The sequence below is a fragment of the Pogona vitticeps genome, chromosome 10 (genome assembly GCF_051106095.1).
Source record: "Pogona vitticeps strain Pit_001003342236 chromosome 10, PviZW2.1, whole genome shotgun sequence".
NCBI classification, from domain to species: Eukaryota; Metazoa; Chordata; class Lepidosauria; order Squamata; family Agamidae; genus Pogona; species Pogona vitticeps.
This window is the reverse complement of record NC_135792.1, coordinates 1,292,161-1,308,537: the sequence shown is the minus strand read 5'-3', so window position 1 is coordinate 1,308,537 and position 16,377 is coordinate 1,292,161. Positions and strand designations below refer to the sequence as shown.

The window sequence follows — 16,377 nt, the reverse complement described above, 5'->3', positions numbered from 1 at the left end:
TTTTGTACAGTCCAACATGCTGCCAAGGTAAGAATCTACAAAGCAAGCCTCCTTAGCAACCAGGACCTGAAAATTTCTGTCACAGGAAAAGTCCAGGTTGGGCAGGGTTTGCAACAAGCCCAGGTTCTGTCCCAGACAAACCGGAAGCACAGGTTGCTTAGAAAGAAGCGCACCTTCTTCAAGAGAGGCAATGAGCCTGGGGTGAAATCAAAGGAGTTATCATCATCATCATGACTGGCTTCCCCGTGATTTCTGGGCGGCTCCCGTGGAAAGAGAGAATGCTAGACTGAGTGGACTTTTCAGGTGGATCCAAGGGGCTAGTCCTCAGTTGCCTTGCTTCTCTTTTTGCGCTCTTTGGGGGGTACAGACTGAGGACCCTTTGCAATGGGATGTTTCTCATCATTGGTCCACATGGAATAGCCATAGAACAGATGTGGAAAATACAGGATATAGAGTTGCTGATTATCCTTCTGGAAGATAATATTTGAATCTTGCATTTCATGGCTTTGCAACAACTTAAGGGGTGCCGGATAGTTCAGCAACTGCAGAGTACCTGGCTGCAGAGCCAGAGGTTGGGGGTTTGCTTCCCCACTGTGCCTCCAGCAAGTAGAGCCAGCCTGGGTGGCCTTGGCCCAGTTGCACAGCCCCAGGGCACCCCAGAAGAAAGGAAAGGAAAACCACCGCAGAGTATTTTCTACCTGGAAAACCCTGAAATGGGTTGTGATAAGAACTGACTGGATGGCACAGGATGATTATTAATCAAGGTGTAGGATGCCAGCTTGTGGATCCCTCATTTGCCCTGTACCTGGACACTGAGGGTGCCTCCTATTTTTACATGTTTTGGAGATCACACAAGAAGAAAAGTGCAGCCATAACATTTCTCCCTCTGTCCATGGTGCTGAAGGGCTAGGAGTCAATTCGTAAGCGCTCTCCAAGGTACTGAAAGAGGTAAGACAGGTTGCCTGCAATGCATTCTACTTCTCCCTCCCTCCCAGACCCACGCACACCGCTCTCTGATTCTTTTATCTAACTGTGACAAGATACAGGAATCCTGACAATGCCTCTGTTCCGATTGCGTCCAAAGTTCCCCCTGAGTGTTAATGCTTCCATCATTTGGCATTGTACGTCTTGGAAGCAGTGTTTTAATCACACAGAAGTGATGATTGAATTACAGCTCTCTCCTCCCTTGACGCTCCTGCAAAGGCGTTGTGGAGGCCTGCAATCAAAAGGGGCCACGTACAAAATAATCGGTGCCCAATTTCCAGGCTGCCACAGAGAAGGAGAGGTTTTGTTAAAGAAGTTTTGAGACGCAATGGGAAGGAGTGAGGCAATCAAGACAAATCAAAATGCATTCTGTAATGCATGAAAGAGAGATGCTCTGCAGCAGCCGGTGCTGGGTGTGTGTCACGGTGTGTGTGCGTGCTCAGAGAGAAGATACAGAGAGGGCGGGATGCTTGCTCGGTCTCACCATTCCATAGATCTGCTACCAGCTAAAAGTCCAGTAAATGTTTAGGGTGGGGGAAGGCCTACTCTCTGTTTTAATTATCTAGGCCTTACATTGACATGGCCTTAGAAAAATCCTCTGTGTCTCATATCATGATCATACCACTAATGAAGAAATACCCTGTTTCTCTGAAAATAAGACCTAACTTGAAAATAAGCCCTAATATGATTTTTCAGGATGCTCGTAATATAAGGCCTACCCCAAAAATAAGCCCCAGTTAAATGAAACTCGCCTGCCACCCTTGTGCAGCAACCAGATGACGTGACTGTATTTGAATAAATGTAGATGGTTGTACATGAAAAAAATAAAACATCCCCTGAAAATAAGCCCTAATGCATTTTTTTTCTGAGCAAAAATTAATATAAGACCCTGTCTTATTTTCGGAGAAATACGGTACTACAAAGATCAGACTCAAAACATCTGTCGACAACTGTGAACAAACATCAAATGCAATTTGTCGGCCACATCCCATACATGCCCAAAGATTGGCACCTGGAAACTGCACGACAGTGGAGACCTCTCAGAAGAAAGAGGAAACAAGGCCAGCTCCGAAAAAACCTGGCGAGAAACACTCAAGGGGGATCTCAAAACCATTAATCATTCTTGGGACGAAGCTGAAAATGTTGCAAACCATCGAGTCTTTGGGGAAAATTTTCTGCCCAATGTGCTCTGCACAGGACATGATGATGATGACGACGACAATGACGACAACATCTAGGACTCTGCTTTCCTGCAAAAAGCTCAAAGGACTTCCTCACTCTCCCTCCACCACAATTTAATCATCACAACAACTCTGTAAGGTAGTTTAAGCTGACCGATTATACCAGAGTTTAGAAAAGTTACTTTTGGACCACAACTTCCAGAACCCTCAAGGCATGAGAGTTGTTCATGAGCTCTGGATGGCTGTCAGGGCTTTCTTAAGCCTGTTCCTTCCAAGAATGAGCACTGCTTTCTGTTCCTATTACAGTAGCTGCTTTTCATCTCTAATTGGCGTCACTGGTCGAAGCCAGATGGTGACCACATGAGAAAAGGACAATCCCATTGCTGCTTCTGTAGGACACGCCACGGACAGAAAGCGAAGGAGCAGGATTTCAAGCAAAGCAGCCTAAAGAGAGTCAGAGCCTCATCAGATCCAGAAAAAGTAATGGCCTGGGTGGACGCAGGACACGTGGCGCAATAACGCAAAAGGGGGTCATAATCTGACATATGAAAACAGCACGATTGCAGCTGAATATCGGTGTCACCTCGTGTGAGACTCAAACCACCCAATCCCCCAACCCCTGGAATTTATTTCTAATACTGTTAGCTCTGAAATGTCATGTAGTCCTTAAACTAAGCTGATGCCCTCCTCATGCATTGAGGGTCAGGCTCGGGGACTGATTCCCACCTGCCCCCAAGCATGGCCGGGCTGAGGAAAGAGGCCTTAGGATTTCCAAAGTTAAAGTAATCATTGTACGGATACATTCATGCTGGCAGCCTATTGCTGCAAATCCCAACAGTCATTTCCTGGAAGGCTGGGCTGCGTAATCCAGTAGATGTGCCCCTGGAGGCTTTGTGGTACTGCACAGAATCCCAAGAAGGGGTCTCTTAGCTAATGCTGAGATGCTTCGTGGCTACCATTCGGGGGGGGGGGGGGAGAGGACAAAGCTGTCCCCACCAGGAACAACTTGAATGGCTTATGCCTTTAGGTGACAGGGCTTGACCTCAGCTAACCCCAGATTGGCTCTGAGGACAATTAACTCTCTCCAGTCAAAAAGAAGGGGATGACAGAGGACGAGATGGTTGGACAGGGTCATCGAAGCTACCAGAATGAATTTGACACAACTCCGGGAGGCAGTGGAAGACAGGAGGGCCTGGCGTGCTCTGGTCCATAGGGTCACAAAGAGTTGGACACAACTTAAGGACTAAACAACAACAGCAAAGTCAAGAAGGCACGGAGCGCAAGGGGGAACATGACGTCTCTTTTTTATTTGGCTGCTTCCCTGGGTACATCAAAAACAGCAGATTTGTCATGCAAACCTTAGGCAGACGACATCATAGTGAAAGACAACCACATACCAGACGGAGGAAGAGCCAGAACTGGACAAGAAGCCCCCCGCCCATGGGAAAGCACCTCGATTCATGCACAGGATGGGGCCGTGAAATGGATACAAGTGCAGCAGCCACATGGCTGGGACTCTGATCATGTCCTGCATGTTTCTGGGAGGGGGGAACCGAGCCCCCCTCTATGCCATCTTGTGACGGAAGGTGAGAGATTTTGAGTTGGCTGCTCACTCTGAGGCCCAAGGAAGGAGGTTTACCCCCCCCCCCCACTTTGAAATGCAAAGAACCAGCAATGGAACCAGTTCTGGGAGGTAGCCGGGTTACCCTGTTGTGGCAGAACCAACAAAGATGGACCAGTTTTATCTGTCCCTGTGTTTTCGTGGACTCTGAACCATTTCTTTAGATGCAATCAGAGAGTATCAGCTGCAGCCCACCACCAAGCATGGGGCCAAATCCAACTTGCAAGGGGGGGGGGGGTCTTCTAGGTGCCTCACGGCTTCTCATTGTTCTTCCACGGACCTTGCACAGACATAGGATGTTCTGTAGCCGGCTCAGATCCTCTCCAGTTCAAGACAAGTACGAGCTCCATCTGCAAAGTTGGTGACAGAACCCCCCTCCCCCCCCACCAAAAAAGTCAGGAAAGGCCTGTCCGCAGACCCCAGCCACATCTAGGCTTCTGAGCCTGGTGGAGAAGGGTTGGGGCGGAGGGGGTACCTGGAGCCCCCCTCCTTTCTGGTCGTGCCCAGCACCCGCTTTGCTTCCTTCATGTCTTCTCTTCCATTGAGTCAGCCTTTTGGAGGCAAAGGCAGCTGTTGGTTGCAGAGCATTTTTATCCAAGAGGGGGAATTCTGGGGCAGAAGGTCGTCTCCCTCCACCTGGATTCCCCTTCTTGGGGAAGAGCATGCTGGAATGACACCTGGGGCACAGCCGAGTCATCTCCTGCACTCGTGGATCCACCTTCTTCTCTGCACTGGCCATCCTCCTAGGCAACTGAGTCTATCCACTTCCTCCTCCTCCTCTCCCTCTCCTTCCCTCCCTCCCTCCCTCCCTCCCTCCCCCCCCCCCCTCTCTCTCTCTCTCTCTTTCTCTCAGTCTCCAAGACATGAGTGGGATTCTTCTGCTTATGGCTTGAGACATTTTCTGGTCTGTCATCTTCTTTCCACAAAAGCCTTCCCCCGTCCCGTACATTCTGCCGGGAGGTTTCCCTTTGCGGTCGATGCCCCCGAGAACTCACTCACTTGCTTCCACCGGGCCAAACACCAGCCTCTCCTGTCGCTGTGGAGGGATATGAGAGGGGCCGGGGGGGGGGCGTGCCTCTTTTTTGGATGGCACCGGCTGGTCGACAGCGGCCAGGAGAGGAACCTCCACCTTCTACCCCCAAGCCTTGCATTTCTGGCTGGGTTTTGCCCCTTCCTCTCTCCGTCACATCATCATCATCATCTCATGGGGGGGGGGAGGGATAAGTTGGCAAATGAAGGGAAGACAGACAATGTGGTCGGAGCCCCAGAAGGGGAAGCTCTCCTCACTGAGGTGAGTTCAAGGTCGAGTCTGGCGTGCCTCCTTTCGAGGAGCGGGGTGCCAAGGCTTTGTAGCTGTAATACTCCACCACCTGCTTGGGGACCTCGGCCAACACGCACTTGGCGAGCGCCGTCGGGGAGGCCTGGAAGGCAAAGGAAGGGGGAGCCGTGAGTGGGGGGCTTTTGCTCGCTCTCCAGAAAGGCACCCTTCCCCCCATTATCCCACCTGTCCAGGATGGGGCCACGTTTCCGTTCCTGAAGCCGAGCTGAATTCTCTCCAAGTGGAGAGCAGGGAGAGGCGTGGAGGCTCGCTTAGGGACCACGTTTTTAAAACCGGAGCCGCAGCTTTGGTGTCTGTTCTTCCTGCATGGTGTGTGCAATGATAACCCAGGGCCTCTGAGCATGTGCAAATGCAAAACCGAGCAGCCCTGGCTCAGTCAAGGAGATTTTTCCACCTCAGGGGCACCTAAGGGGTGGTGAGGGCCTCCTCGCCCATCGCTGGTGCAGCTGGAAGCCCCCAGAATAAATGGGTCACGGGCCCCAGCGGCCAAGGACCCCTGGCTTATGTTGCAAAGTCCTGCTTTCCATTTTCCCAATGCGGTGACCTTCTAGCTTTGCAAAGCTCTTTCACACAGACACACAGGCACAGAGATGCCCCCTCTCTTCCGTTCCACAGAGAAGGTTCGGTCCAGGATTATCTCGCTGTCTTTGCTTAACAGCTTCTGTCACTTCTCGGCGCTTCTGGCACCAGAGACCAAAGGGTTAATCTCGTTTCACAGCTCTCAGGCTGAGCAACAGACAGCTTGTCTCCCAAGGCCCAAATTACTGACAATCAAACCCAATTAAGCCTTCGCCATGGCCAGGGATCGTCTTGGGCTGCCAGAAATACCCAGCGATGGATTTTCCTCTCCTGCCTGCCGGCTGGTGTGCAAGAGGCAGAGAGGGTGGAGGAGAATCGCCAGGAAGCCCTCCCTGGCCTGACACCCAGCCCTCTTGGCTGACCAGCTTCCTGGGCTGGCCGGTTCCTCACATCCCTGTGGTTGAGGTCTCTGGCTGTGCAGCCAGAGGCTGGGAGTTTGATTCCCCCATAGGGTCTCCTTGACAGGGGCTGGACTAGATGACCCTTAGGGTCCCTTCCAGCTCTGCAGTTCTAAGATTATTCTTGTTATTGTAGAGCAAGCTCTCATTTGGGCAAAAATAAAGTGCATTCTCTTTTTTACTTGGGACAAAGAAAGCGGAGTTTCTGCTTGGTGGTTCCACATCCCAGGACTTGGGTGCAGGGAATTCAAACCAGGGAGGTGAGGATGTCTGCATCCCGGGGGCCGGGCGGGCGGGGGGGGGGGAAAGGTTGTGTTCAGGGTTCAAAGGGAGACTTACGTTCTTGAACTCACGGAAGGGGACAAACTGCACGATGTCACGGAGGGCAGGCTCGCCCTTGGGGGAGCGCAGGACCCCATCGTCCCCGTCCAAGATCTGCATGTCAGTGAAGTCCGCGTTGCCCACCCCCACGATGATGATGGACATGGGGAGGTACGAGGCCCGGACAATGGCCTCCCGTGTGTCGGCCATGTCGGTCACCACGCCATCCGTCAGGATCAGCAGGATGAAGTATTGCTGATGAGGAGAAGAAACACGTTGTTGAGGGTGGGTTGGGTTGCGTTGAGTTGGGTTGTGTTGGGTTGGGGAGGTCAAGACGGGAGAATGACTGCTTAAAACTGGACCATTTCCAGCTTCCGGGTTGCTGATCACCAACCAGGGCATAACGACGCAGCACCGGAAGAAATCAAAGAATTGTGGGGCACGAATATAACCCTGGGCCAGCTGAGGCAAAGGGTCGCTGTGCCCTCCTGTCATGCCCCATGCTCCTTTCCGCAGTCTCCTCTGGCTGCCCACCTCAGAATGCCAAGGCCCTCGTGCCAAGCCAGAGAGAACACGGTTCCCAGATCCTCTTCCACTTCCCCGCCAGCTCTCTGCTGCTCCCCCTCCCTCTCCATAGCAAAAGGGCCTGCAATGACCGCATTATCCACTGTCATTAATTGATAGGCTCCAGAGTGAAGTTTTCAGGCATCTACTGAGCAAAGATCTGACAGGATCCCAAGAGAAGGGAGAACCGGCGTGTCCCTCGGTCTCCAAACACTTGGCGAGGGTAAATAATGAAAGAGAATTTAGTTGAAAGTCCCCTTAAGCCTGTCCAGCGCTTTCATGCATGCATGTCTCTGCTCCCATGAGCCTTCTCGGCTCTTAATTAAGACCACTGAAGGAGGCCCTCCTCTCGGTCCCATGGCTGGTGCAGGAACAGCGGATGGGGACCCGGGGGAGGGCCTCCCCTGCATCTGCTCCCTGGCTGTGGGATGCTCTCCCTACGGTGGGTCAGTTTTGCCCCTTCCCTTCTATTCTTGAAGACCCTCCTTTTCAGGCAGGCTTTTAAACAATCGTTCCCTGAATGCTGTTTTCATTTTATTATTTTTTTTAAAAGTTAAAATAGTTCTTTTTAAAGTTTTAAATGTTTTAGTCATTAGCTGTCTTTGAATTACTATTATAGTTCAATTGTTTATAATGTAGGAAACGTTGTGAGCCATCTTGCGCTCCCTTCTCAGGAGAACGGCAGCCCGTCAATGAGACAAATAGATAAAACATGATGCTGGCCGAGCAGTCCTGCCTTCCAGCTCCCCACCCGCCCCAGCATGGCAGCCCTTCCTTCCAACAGGCCATTTGCAGGGACTCACTCAGTGACACAACACAGGCTTTTCCCGAGGAAGAACCACAGTTCAACCCTCTGCAGGCACCTCTGGCTACGGCTTCCAGCCAGAGTTGGTAGTACTGGCCTTCATGGGCCATGGATCAGACTCTGTGGAAGGCAGGGACCTATGTAGATTCCATTGAGATTCACCACAACATGCCTTGCAGAGCTTGGAAAAGTGACCATTTTTGGACTACGTCTCCCAGTCCAAAAAAGGGAGCTTCTTCCTAGGTCCAGATTTCAGCACATGGAGGCAAAACCCAGAAGTGCAGACCTATGCATGGCCTCGCCACCCAAAGCTCAGCCAAATTGGGCTCACTTACTGAAGCTTCCTTGGTTTTCTCCTCTTCAGCGGCTAGTTTGGCTACCTTGGAGATGATGGGTGCCACATTGGTGGGCCCATAGAGCTGTATCTTGGGCAAGCAGTTCTGGTAGGACTCCACCACGCCCTGGATCCCTGGCAAGGCAAGGCGAAGCTCAGGATTAAATGCTGATGACCACAAGATGTGGTCGAGAGTGAGGCCACTTGGCTTTGGCAGACCCTAGGGTGAGGCTGGTGCCCTTTCCACCACGGAACAGCTGGGGTGAGGGCTTTTCTTGGGGGGGGGGTGTCATTCAGCCAATATAAATAATTAGATGGCACCCTTCTGTCTGACCAGAAATGACCATAATTGAGGCCTGAAGCTACCAATCCTTGAATGCAGTCGTAAACCTCTTGCCTTTATGGATGCTCCAGAGGGAATGATTCTCAGTGAACTGGGGTTGCGGGCTGGGTGGTGGGCACTGTAGCTCATTAGTAGGGGACATACTTTACATCCCTAACATCCTGTGCTCAGCTCCTGGAATTAGGCTAAGAAAGACAGCTGTAGCTGCCAATCCAAGCTGACAAAACTGGGCAGAAATGGATCAAAGCCCTGGCTTTGCAGAAGGCTGGCTCGTAGGTCATCTTGGCCATGTCCTCCTGAATGTGCCCAATCTTGCCTGATTTTGGAAGCTAAATAGGGTCTGGATTGGTTAGGTCTCAGATGGGGAATGGCCAGGGTATCTCCTGGTCGAGCTAGGAAGGAGTCCTGGGCTGAAATCATTCATGGCCAATGCTGCCGGACAGAGCTGACCCTACTGGGGCAGTTTCTTCTGTTTCTGTCAAAGGGTGGAAAGGCCTATGTTGTGGGTATTTTCCAAAACAGAGTCAAAGAGGGGCCCAAGCTGGGGTTCACAGCACGGGGAGGGAAGGAGTTACTCTCAGCACCCACCTACCTTCGCATTCATCATCGCTGGGATTGAAGTTAATGGCAAAGTCATGGGAGACCTGTTGCAAGAAAGGCAGACATCCAGGATGAATAAGAGAGGCGCCTCCTTCCCTTTCCTTCGCCCACCGGGGAATCAGCGTATGCCCTGCAGCCGGGCATCTTGGCACTTTGCCCCACCACGAGCCCATTAGGTTCCTCTGTGGGGGATCCTCCCCGCCCCCGCCAAGCCCCACCTTGCCCGTGGAAATAATGGCATGGAGGGAGGAGGAGGAGGCTTCCCTGCTGGCAAATCATCAACTGGATGGACAGGCTGGGGGTGGGGACTGCTATTCCAGGATGTGTCGAGCTGTCATCTCTGCAGGGTGGAAGGACTGGCAGGGGTGTGTGTGTGTGGGGGGCAGACAGGGGAAGGAAGGGATTGGCAACCCAGCACAATGTAGAGTGAGGGGAGGACCCGAGTTCCACAGGGGTTGCCCTGAGATTCAGAGGGTGGAAGTGAACCAGCGGACCTTTCCAGCGTGCGAGCCCGGTTGTTACCACCTTGCAGGAAAGCTAGTTCTGCTTCGCTCTGAGAGTGCCCCCTCCCTTTCGGGGTGGATAGCTACCAGCCTTCATTAGCTGGGGAAGGGAGGAAGGGCAGCCACTGGGTACAGGGTGAACGTCTCTTCCTGCCTCAGAAAGCAGGATCGCTCAGCCTGGCTCGGCACCCTAAAGATGGGTAGAGTAGAGTTTTTGGCAAAAATTCCCATTGCTGAGCATAGTGAGTTGCACCAGAGTAGGCCCATTGAACCTGTGGGGATTTGGTCAGTCCATCATCGCCCTGTAAGTCTGATTGGTTCAAACAGGCTTCCTTTACTTGCCATGTTTTGCAGCAAGCAACAGGTATGTAAAGGGCACTGCAGAATTCTTTTTCCCATCCCCTACTTTGAACTCTCAAAGGAGGGTGGTTGTGTTGCAGAGGATCATTTTTGCAAAAAAAAAAAATCTACAGAAATAAAATGCAACAAATAAACATGGTGGCTTCTTTGTTTGCAATGATTTTTTAAAAAGAAGCCTTGTTTACGCCTTGTTTGACAATCAGCCCATTGTTATGATGTTCCTCCCTCCTGTGTTAGATCGTTGTGAGTCTCCTGGGGCCATAAAATTCCCCATCAAGTTTTCTCCTTGTCTTGAGGCAGCTGAAACTGAAGAATGCATTGAAGTTTTTCTTCACATTGTTACCGTACCCTCAGAAAGCGGCTCATTAGTCAGACATTCCCGTCCTTTAAGCCACCAGCCCAGCCCAGACAAATGCCATACTGGCTCTCAGTCTCAGTTTCACACAGGCTTACCTCATAGTTTGGTGGGATCCTGGCTCCAAAGCCTAAGGCAGAGAATTTCTTATCACTGTGGAGAAACAGAAAATCAAGGTCTCAACATGCGCACAGAGGTTGCTTCGCTGTGCTGGGCACAGTTTCGTGTAAAAGTGGAAGGTGTTCCGAGGAAGGGTGTTGAGCCCCTTCCCTTTGCCCAAACCTCCACTGGCTTGTTGGTGAGGTAGGAAGGTACCAACCCTTCACCCAAATCGACTCTGATCTTCTTCTCAAGAATGGGGCTGTTTTTTTTGCCCTCCTGCCAACCCAGAGAGCCTCCCTCTGGACTGGAGAGGAAGGGGCAGGGGGTGTGAGAGGGCGCCTCCGGTGGCAAGACCTGTTGAGCCAGAGGAGGGCGAGAGGATCCCCTTCCCTCACCTGTCATAGTCTTGGCAAATCTCTCCAACAGCCACCAGAGCCTTCAGGTACTCGTTGGGTTGGTAGGGGTTGATGTAATGGAGGGAGCAGCTGTTCCGGGGGTCTCCGTTGGAGGCTGTGAAGTCAATGGCCACCTGGGGAGAGAAGGCGAGCTGTCAAGGGGGGGTCCCCGGTGTGGTGTAGCGGATAGAGGGGCGGACTAAGACTCAGGAGACCTGGGTTCAAATGTTCACTTGGACATGGAAACTCCCCCGGGGAAGCCAAAGCTGATCCTGGAAGGAAAGGCCCGGTTTCCATGGCCATCTAGCCCCGGAAATAAAGGCCACTGAGAAAGTAATATAACGGGTGGAATGGTTTGTGAACGGACTGTCTCTCTGCCCACCATCTGAAAGGTTGCTGAGGATGGTGGAGGGAAAGGAGGAAAAAGAGGGAGGGAGGGAGGGAGGGAGGGAAGGAAGGAAGGAAGGAAGGAAGGAAGGAAGGAAGGAAGGAAGGAAGGAAGGAAGGAAGGAAGGAAGGAAGGAAGGAAGGAAGGAAGGAAGGAAGGAAGGAAGGAAGGAAGGAAGAACAAAATAGGTATTTCAGTAGAATTGGGGGAAGGAACTAGTTAGAAGAACTGGAGATGGACCAAACAGCGATGGCATGGAGAAGGTGTGGCCGTTTCATGGAGGGTGGGGCAGACTTGAACCCCAGGAGGGCCGGATTCCACATCAGGGCCAAAGGTTCCTCACCCCTTCCTCAAACACTCTTGTCTAGCAGGCAGCAGAAGCCGTGTGTCTGCACCGTGCCAGGTTTAAAGAGAGATGCCACCAGAGAGTCGCAAAGCTGAGCTTTTCCCTCCCCTGCCTCTTCCTCCTTCTCTCTCCCCCCCCCCAATATCCACCCCCAGGGACCCTTGGATGGCAGCCTCCGTCACTGCAAGGGTGGAAGGAGGTCTGCCTCTTTCCTGGGATGTCCTCTCCATTCAGACGTGTCAGGGTGGGAAAGGCCTCAAAACTAGTTCCCATGGAAACGCATTGTGGAGAGGGCTTACACACACACACACACTTCTGTCTGGCACTGCTTGAGGGCAACCGTGGCACTTGCTGCTCGGGTCGCCGAACTCTCGACAGGGAAGCCCAGAAGGCGAGACCCTCTCTCGGCTGAGCAAGGCGCTCCTTTCCTGCTTGGCTTCCAGCGAGTCTTTTGCAGCCGGTGGCGGGGCTCCTCCAGCTGAAAGCGCTCGGCTTCGTTCCGCAGACACAGGCGTCAGGATCGGAAGCAACACGAGGAGGAGAAGGAGGACAACCTCCTCAAGAGGAGGCAATGCCTCCCCCCCCACCAGCCGGCAAGACTGAAGAGCCCCTCCCCACGCAACGATTCTCACGCCATCCCCACTCCGTCCAGTTTTGGACAGAACTCAGAGGGTGTTCCGTTCAAAGCTGGGCAGCAAAGCCCTCCAGAATTTGGGCAGCCGCGTTTCTCATTTTGGGCTAAGCCGGCCGGGGATGACGGGGATTGTGATCCAACAAAATCAGGAGGAGGGCACCCTTCTTTGCCCGGCCCGGTTTAATCAAACACCTTTACCCCACCCCGGAAGCTTTGGCCTTTGATCCAAGCTGACTACTTTGCTGATGGTGGATGCAAGGAGGAAGCTGAGTGAATGCACGGCTGAGCAAGGAGGCCCTTCTCTGCTTGTCCCCCCCCCTTTTTTGCCGCTCTGTTAATTCTCTGGATGGATCCCTCCTGTGAAATCCAGGGCTCAGCATCGGGCCCAGAGCCTGAAAGGATGGCAAGAGGCACTTAGGGGAGAATGCCATCTGGGCAGAGTTTCTTGTTTACCCTGCTTTGAGAGCCTTGCTGGCTACAGCCTCCTGCTGCCCCCTCCCCTTTGTGCCTCACAATCCCCCCCCCATTTAAAAGTCAAGCAGCGGGTGTTGCCGACTCCCCACACACACCCCTCCCTGACTGGGCGCCTCAGTGCTGGGACCGTTCCCAGCTCGTGTGCCAGCGAACGGGCGAGGCTGGGCGCCAGCAATCTGTTCCTTGCATGTTCTGGGATCTGACTCACTCCAAGAAGGAGGTGCTCTTTCCAAACGCAATCTGGGTGCTGGTTGTTGTCGAAGGAGAAAAATCTGTGCAAAGCCACAGAACAGGGGTCTGGCAGCGAGACAGGGGGAGGGCGGGTGGAGGGAGGGAGGGAGAGGCTCTCTGTCTGTGCCTGGATCCATCCCAAAGGCCTTGGGCAGTGCTTGGCAATGTCACTTTGCAGGACAGCAGCATCCAGAATCCACAGTGGCCGGTTGGCTGGGGGAATTATGGGATGAGTAGTGCTTGTTTTTCCAAAGATTTGCCCCAAACCTAAGGTTTTAGGCACAACTTGGAGGTATCTTATTCTCTTGGGATCACAGCTCCGGGAATTCCCAGTACGCATGGCTTATTTCCTTGCTGGCGGGGCAGGGGGGATCCTGGGAGTTATCCTTCAGAAGAACCGTTTCTGGGATCTGGCTTTGCGGAGACAGAGCACGGGAACTGAATGCAGCTTTTGCAAGAACAGAACAAAAGCAAGCAAGTCCATCAGCCCAAGGTTGGGATCAATTCGGACATTCGGCGATTGAGGGGGTCTTCCTTCGCACAGGACAGGCCTCCGTTTGAAAGCCTGCTGAAAAGTAGTCCTGATTTTTCAGGCATTCTTGCTGGCTTGGTCGCTTAATGAGAAAGAACACGAGGCGGCAGATCCAGAGGCTGGGAGTTCAATTCCCCCCTGTGTGGACCAGTAAAAGCCTGGGTGGCTTGGGGCCAGCTGCACAGTTCCAGAGCATCCCCAGAAGAAGGGAAAGGAGGAAGCCACTTCTGAGTATTTTAGTGGTAAGACATCCTAGCCTGGGTCACCCGAAGACAGAATCAACTTGATAACACACGACTCTCTTGGAAAAGCTGCCCCTTCCAAATCTCAAGGAAGGGAAAAGAGCCTTATTCTGGGAAGGGACCTGGATCCTGGAAGCCAGGCAGCGGTTCTTGCCTCAGCAGTGGGCGTGGAAGTCAGCTGGCCACCACCTTCTTCACTGGGGTGAGATGGCTTATAATTCTGTTTAATCCCTTTTAAAACATTTCTGAATTTGCCTCCATGAGGCAAATTTGCACCCTTTCCCCAGAATACATGCCGTCTCCTTTGGTTGTGTGGCCACGCTTGTTACACCTGCCAAAGCACAGGCTGCAGAGGAGCAGACACACCCCGTGGCAGTCTGATCTCAGGCTCGAGATCCCCACAGGCATTGAAATATAAGCCAGGCAGACCCCATTCGGAACATCCCAAAGAAGACCACCCCAGCCACCGGGCGGGACGCTCTCGTGCAAAGCCAGGCGTGTTTTCCTGAACCAATGGCAGCCACTTTGGGTTACCTGCTTCTGAAGCGCCGCCCGCCCTTTGGCCACCCAATGGAAGAGGCAGGGGGTGCGACTCACCGTGAAGTGGATCTGGCAGCCGCCCATGATGTAATCGAGGAACGAGTAGACCCTGTGGATCTTCCAAAACAAACAAGCAAGTGAGCAAAGTATATCTACCATCCAACTGTAGGAACTGCAGACACTTTTGAGACCCTCCAGCTCCCCTCTTCCATCATTTTACTGTGAGTGCCGGGCTCTGCTGAAAAATCAGGTGTTGCGACTGGACAGGAATGCTCACCCCCTGCTTCGGGTGGGTTGAAGGAGATATCCTGCTACTCCCCAGGCTGCCCCCTCCCCCCCAATGCCAGGCTCTGCCAGGGGGGGGGAGGGCACCTTTGTGCTCGTCCCAGGCTCACCTTTAGGTCCAGGAGAATGACAGTGCCTGAATTCTTGTAATTCCGCTTCTTCAGCTTGTATTTGGGGTTCATGCAGTCCCACTGGATCTGGTTTGGGGGCAAACAGAGAGGTGGGAGGCAGGGTGTGGGGAGGGGTGGAAAGGTGCCAGGAGGTTCCCTGTGCCCCCTGCTGGGAAAAGGGTGCGTCCACCTTGAGTCCCAAGGTGTGCGTCTAGGAATGATGGAAGCCTCCCTTGAAACACCTGGGCCCTCCCACAGCATGTCACTGCCAGGCACAGATGGATATAACAAATCAATGAAGCAAATAAATAGATAGGAAGACCAAAGGAGGGAGAGTGAAGGAGAACCGATACGGGGGGCCACCCTCTCCTTTCCTGGGTTCAGCCGCATCTGCGATTCAGAGACAACACACCCTTCCCTTGCTCCTGGAGGACTCTACCGTCAACCCCCACAAGTGGCCAGGGGGGTCCCTTATCTGCTAGTCATGGGTTTCTCTCCCCCCACCCACCCACCAAGTTAGAAATAAGCAGAGAGGGGAGGTCAGGGGAGGTGGGACCCCTCTGTCCCTTCTCTCTGCACCCCTACCTTGTTACCCCCCTGGGCTTTCTGCATCTCCTCGAAGGTTGTGTAAAACTCTCCGATGAAGTCGTGTTTGCCTCTGGAGTCGTAGTCGAAGACGATGCACTGCGGACAAAGAGAAGGGCCCTTAGGGACTCCAGAAGTGGCCTTCTGTCGAGCCTGATCTTCCGTCCCTCTGGGTTCAATATTAACCGCTCTGGCCGGCAGCTGCAGCTCTCCTGGGTTTCAAGCAGGGTTTTCTCCCCCCCAGCTGTGCCTGGAAACACCTGGTATTTCCTGGGTGGTCTCTCACCCCGGGAAATGTTAACCAACCCTGACCTTGCTCAGCTTCCGAAATCAGAAAGGGAAGCAAGGGAGAGAGCTAGTCGGAGCTTGGAAAACCACCTTTTTTAAAAAAAAATGCAGTCAGGGCCTCTGAGCATGTCATGTCCCATTCCCCCCCCCCCGAATCCTGCTGCTAGATGGGCCGGGGGTGCAACCCCGTGCTTTCTTCCCACTCCCCTTGTCTAGTGAATGGTGCAGCCACGTCCCTTCACCCAGCCCCCCCCCATGCCCCTTCTCTTACCCTCAGCTTCCGCTTGTCTTCGCAACTGCACAGACTATTCAGAGAAACTTTGAAGGGCTCCCAGACGGGGCTCAGGTTGTTCTTGACAAACTAGGAAGCACAGGCAGAAGAACAGCATTGATCCCCTCCACAAAGCCATGTCTGGTGTGTGTGTGTGTGTGTGTGTGTGTGTGCGTATTCCTGTCTTCCAGAGGTGGGAGTCTGGGGTCCTTTTGTGGTCTGTCCATCTGTCTCTCTCTTCCTCTCCCCCCTCCCTGGCCACCACTCATATACCCCATTTATATAAGCTGCTCCGGTTTGACTGCTTTCCACGCGTGCGGCCTCTCTCTGTTACTGCTGTTATTATCTTGCTGTTCGGTCCTGATTATTTCATGCTGTTCCTCATGTTGTTCGCGACTATGAAGCGGTTATAAAAAGCTGGTCCTCTGAGAAATGAGGCATCCGTTTCTTGTGATAACTCTGAAGGGCTTCATTTATGTGCAACTGCCAGGTCCTCTGTTTCAACTTTTCGTGGCTGTTCATATGGACCACTTACCGTGGCCTTTTAGTACGTATACAGTATGGTATTAAAAAACCCAACTTAACGGTGGTCTTCTTGGTTTTTCTTGATTAAAGTTTACAACGTGATCTCACGTTCCTTTGGATATGTGGCTTTCTACATATTTCT

The 16,377-nt window shown here is 52.7% G+C and overlaps 1 protein-coding gene across 3 annotated transcripts in view; it reads right to left on the bottom strand.

Moving 5' to 3' along the window:
* Positions 1–3,452: 3,452 nt before the first annotated feature.
* The window catches only part of CPNE7 (copine 7), a 36,453-nt gene continuing 23,528 nt past the window's right edge, over positions 3,453–16,377 (bottom strand). For all 3 annotated transcript variants that reach the window (XM_020788393.3, XM_072980497.2, XM_072980498.2), the window contains exons 7-16: positions 15,711–15,800; positions 15,152–15,250; positions 14,567–14,653; positions 14,229–14,288; positions 10,785–10,918; positions 10,386–10,440; positions 9,062–9,113; positions 8,128–8,261; positions 6,442–6,678; positions 3,453–5,207 (exon numbers count right to left, since the gene is read on the bottom strand). In XM_020788393.3, coding sequence (XP_020644052.2) covers positions 5,070–5,207; positions 6,442–6,678; positions 8,128–8,261; positions 9,062–9,113; positions 10,386–10,440; positions 10,785–10,918; positions 14,229–14,288; positions 14,567–14,653; positions 15,152–15,250; positions 15,711–15,800 — 1,086 coding nt within the window. In that variant the 3' untranslated portion in view covers positions 3,453–5,069. The remainder of the gene's footprint in view (positions 5,208–6,441; positions 6,679–8,127; positions 8,262–9,061; positions 9,114–10,385; positions 10,441–10,784; positions 10,919–14,228; positions 14,289–14,566; positions 14,654–15,151; positions 15,251–15,710; positions 15,801–16,377) is intronic.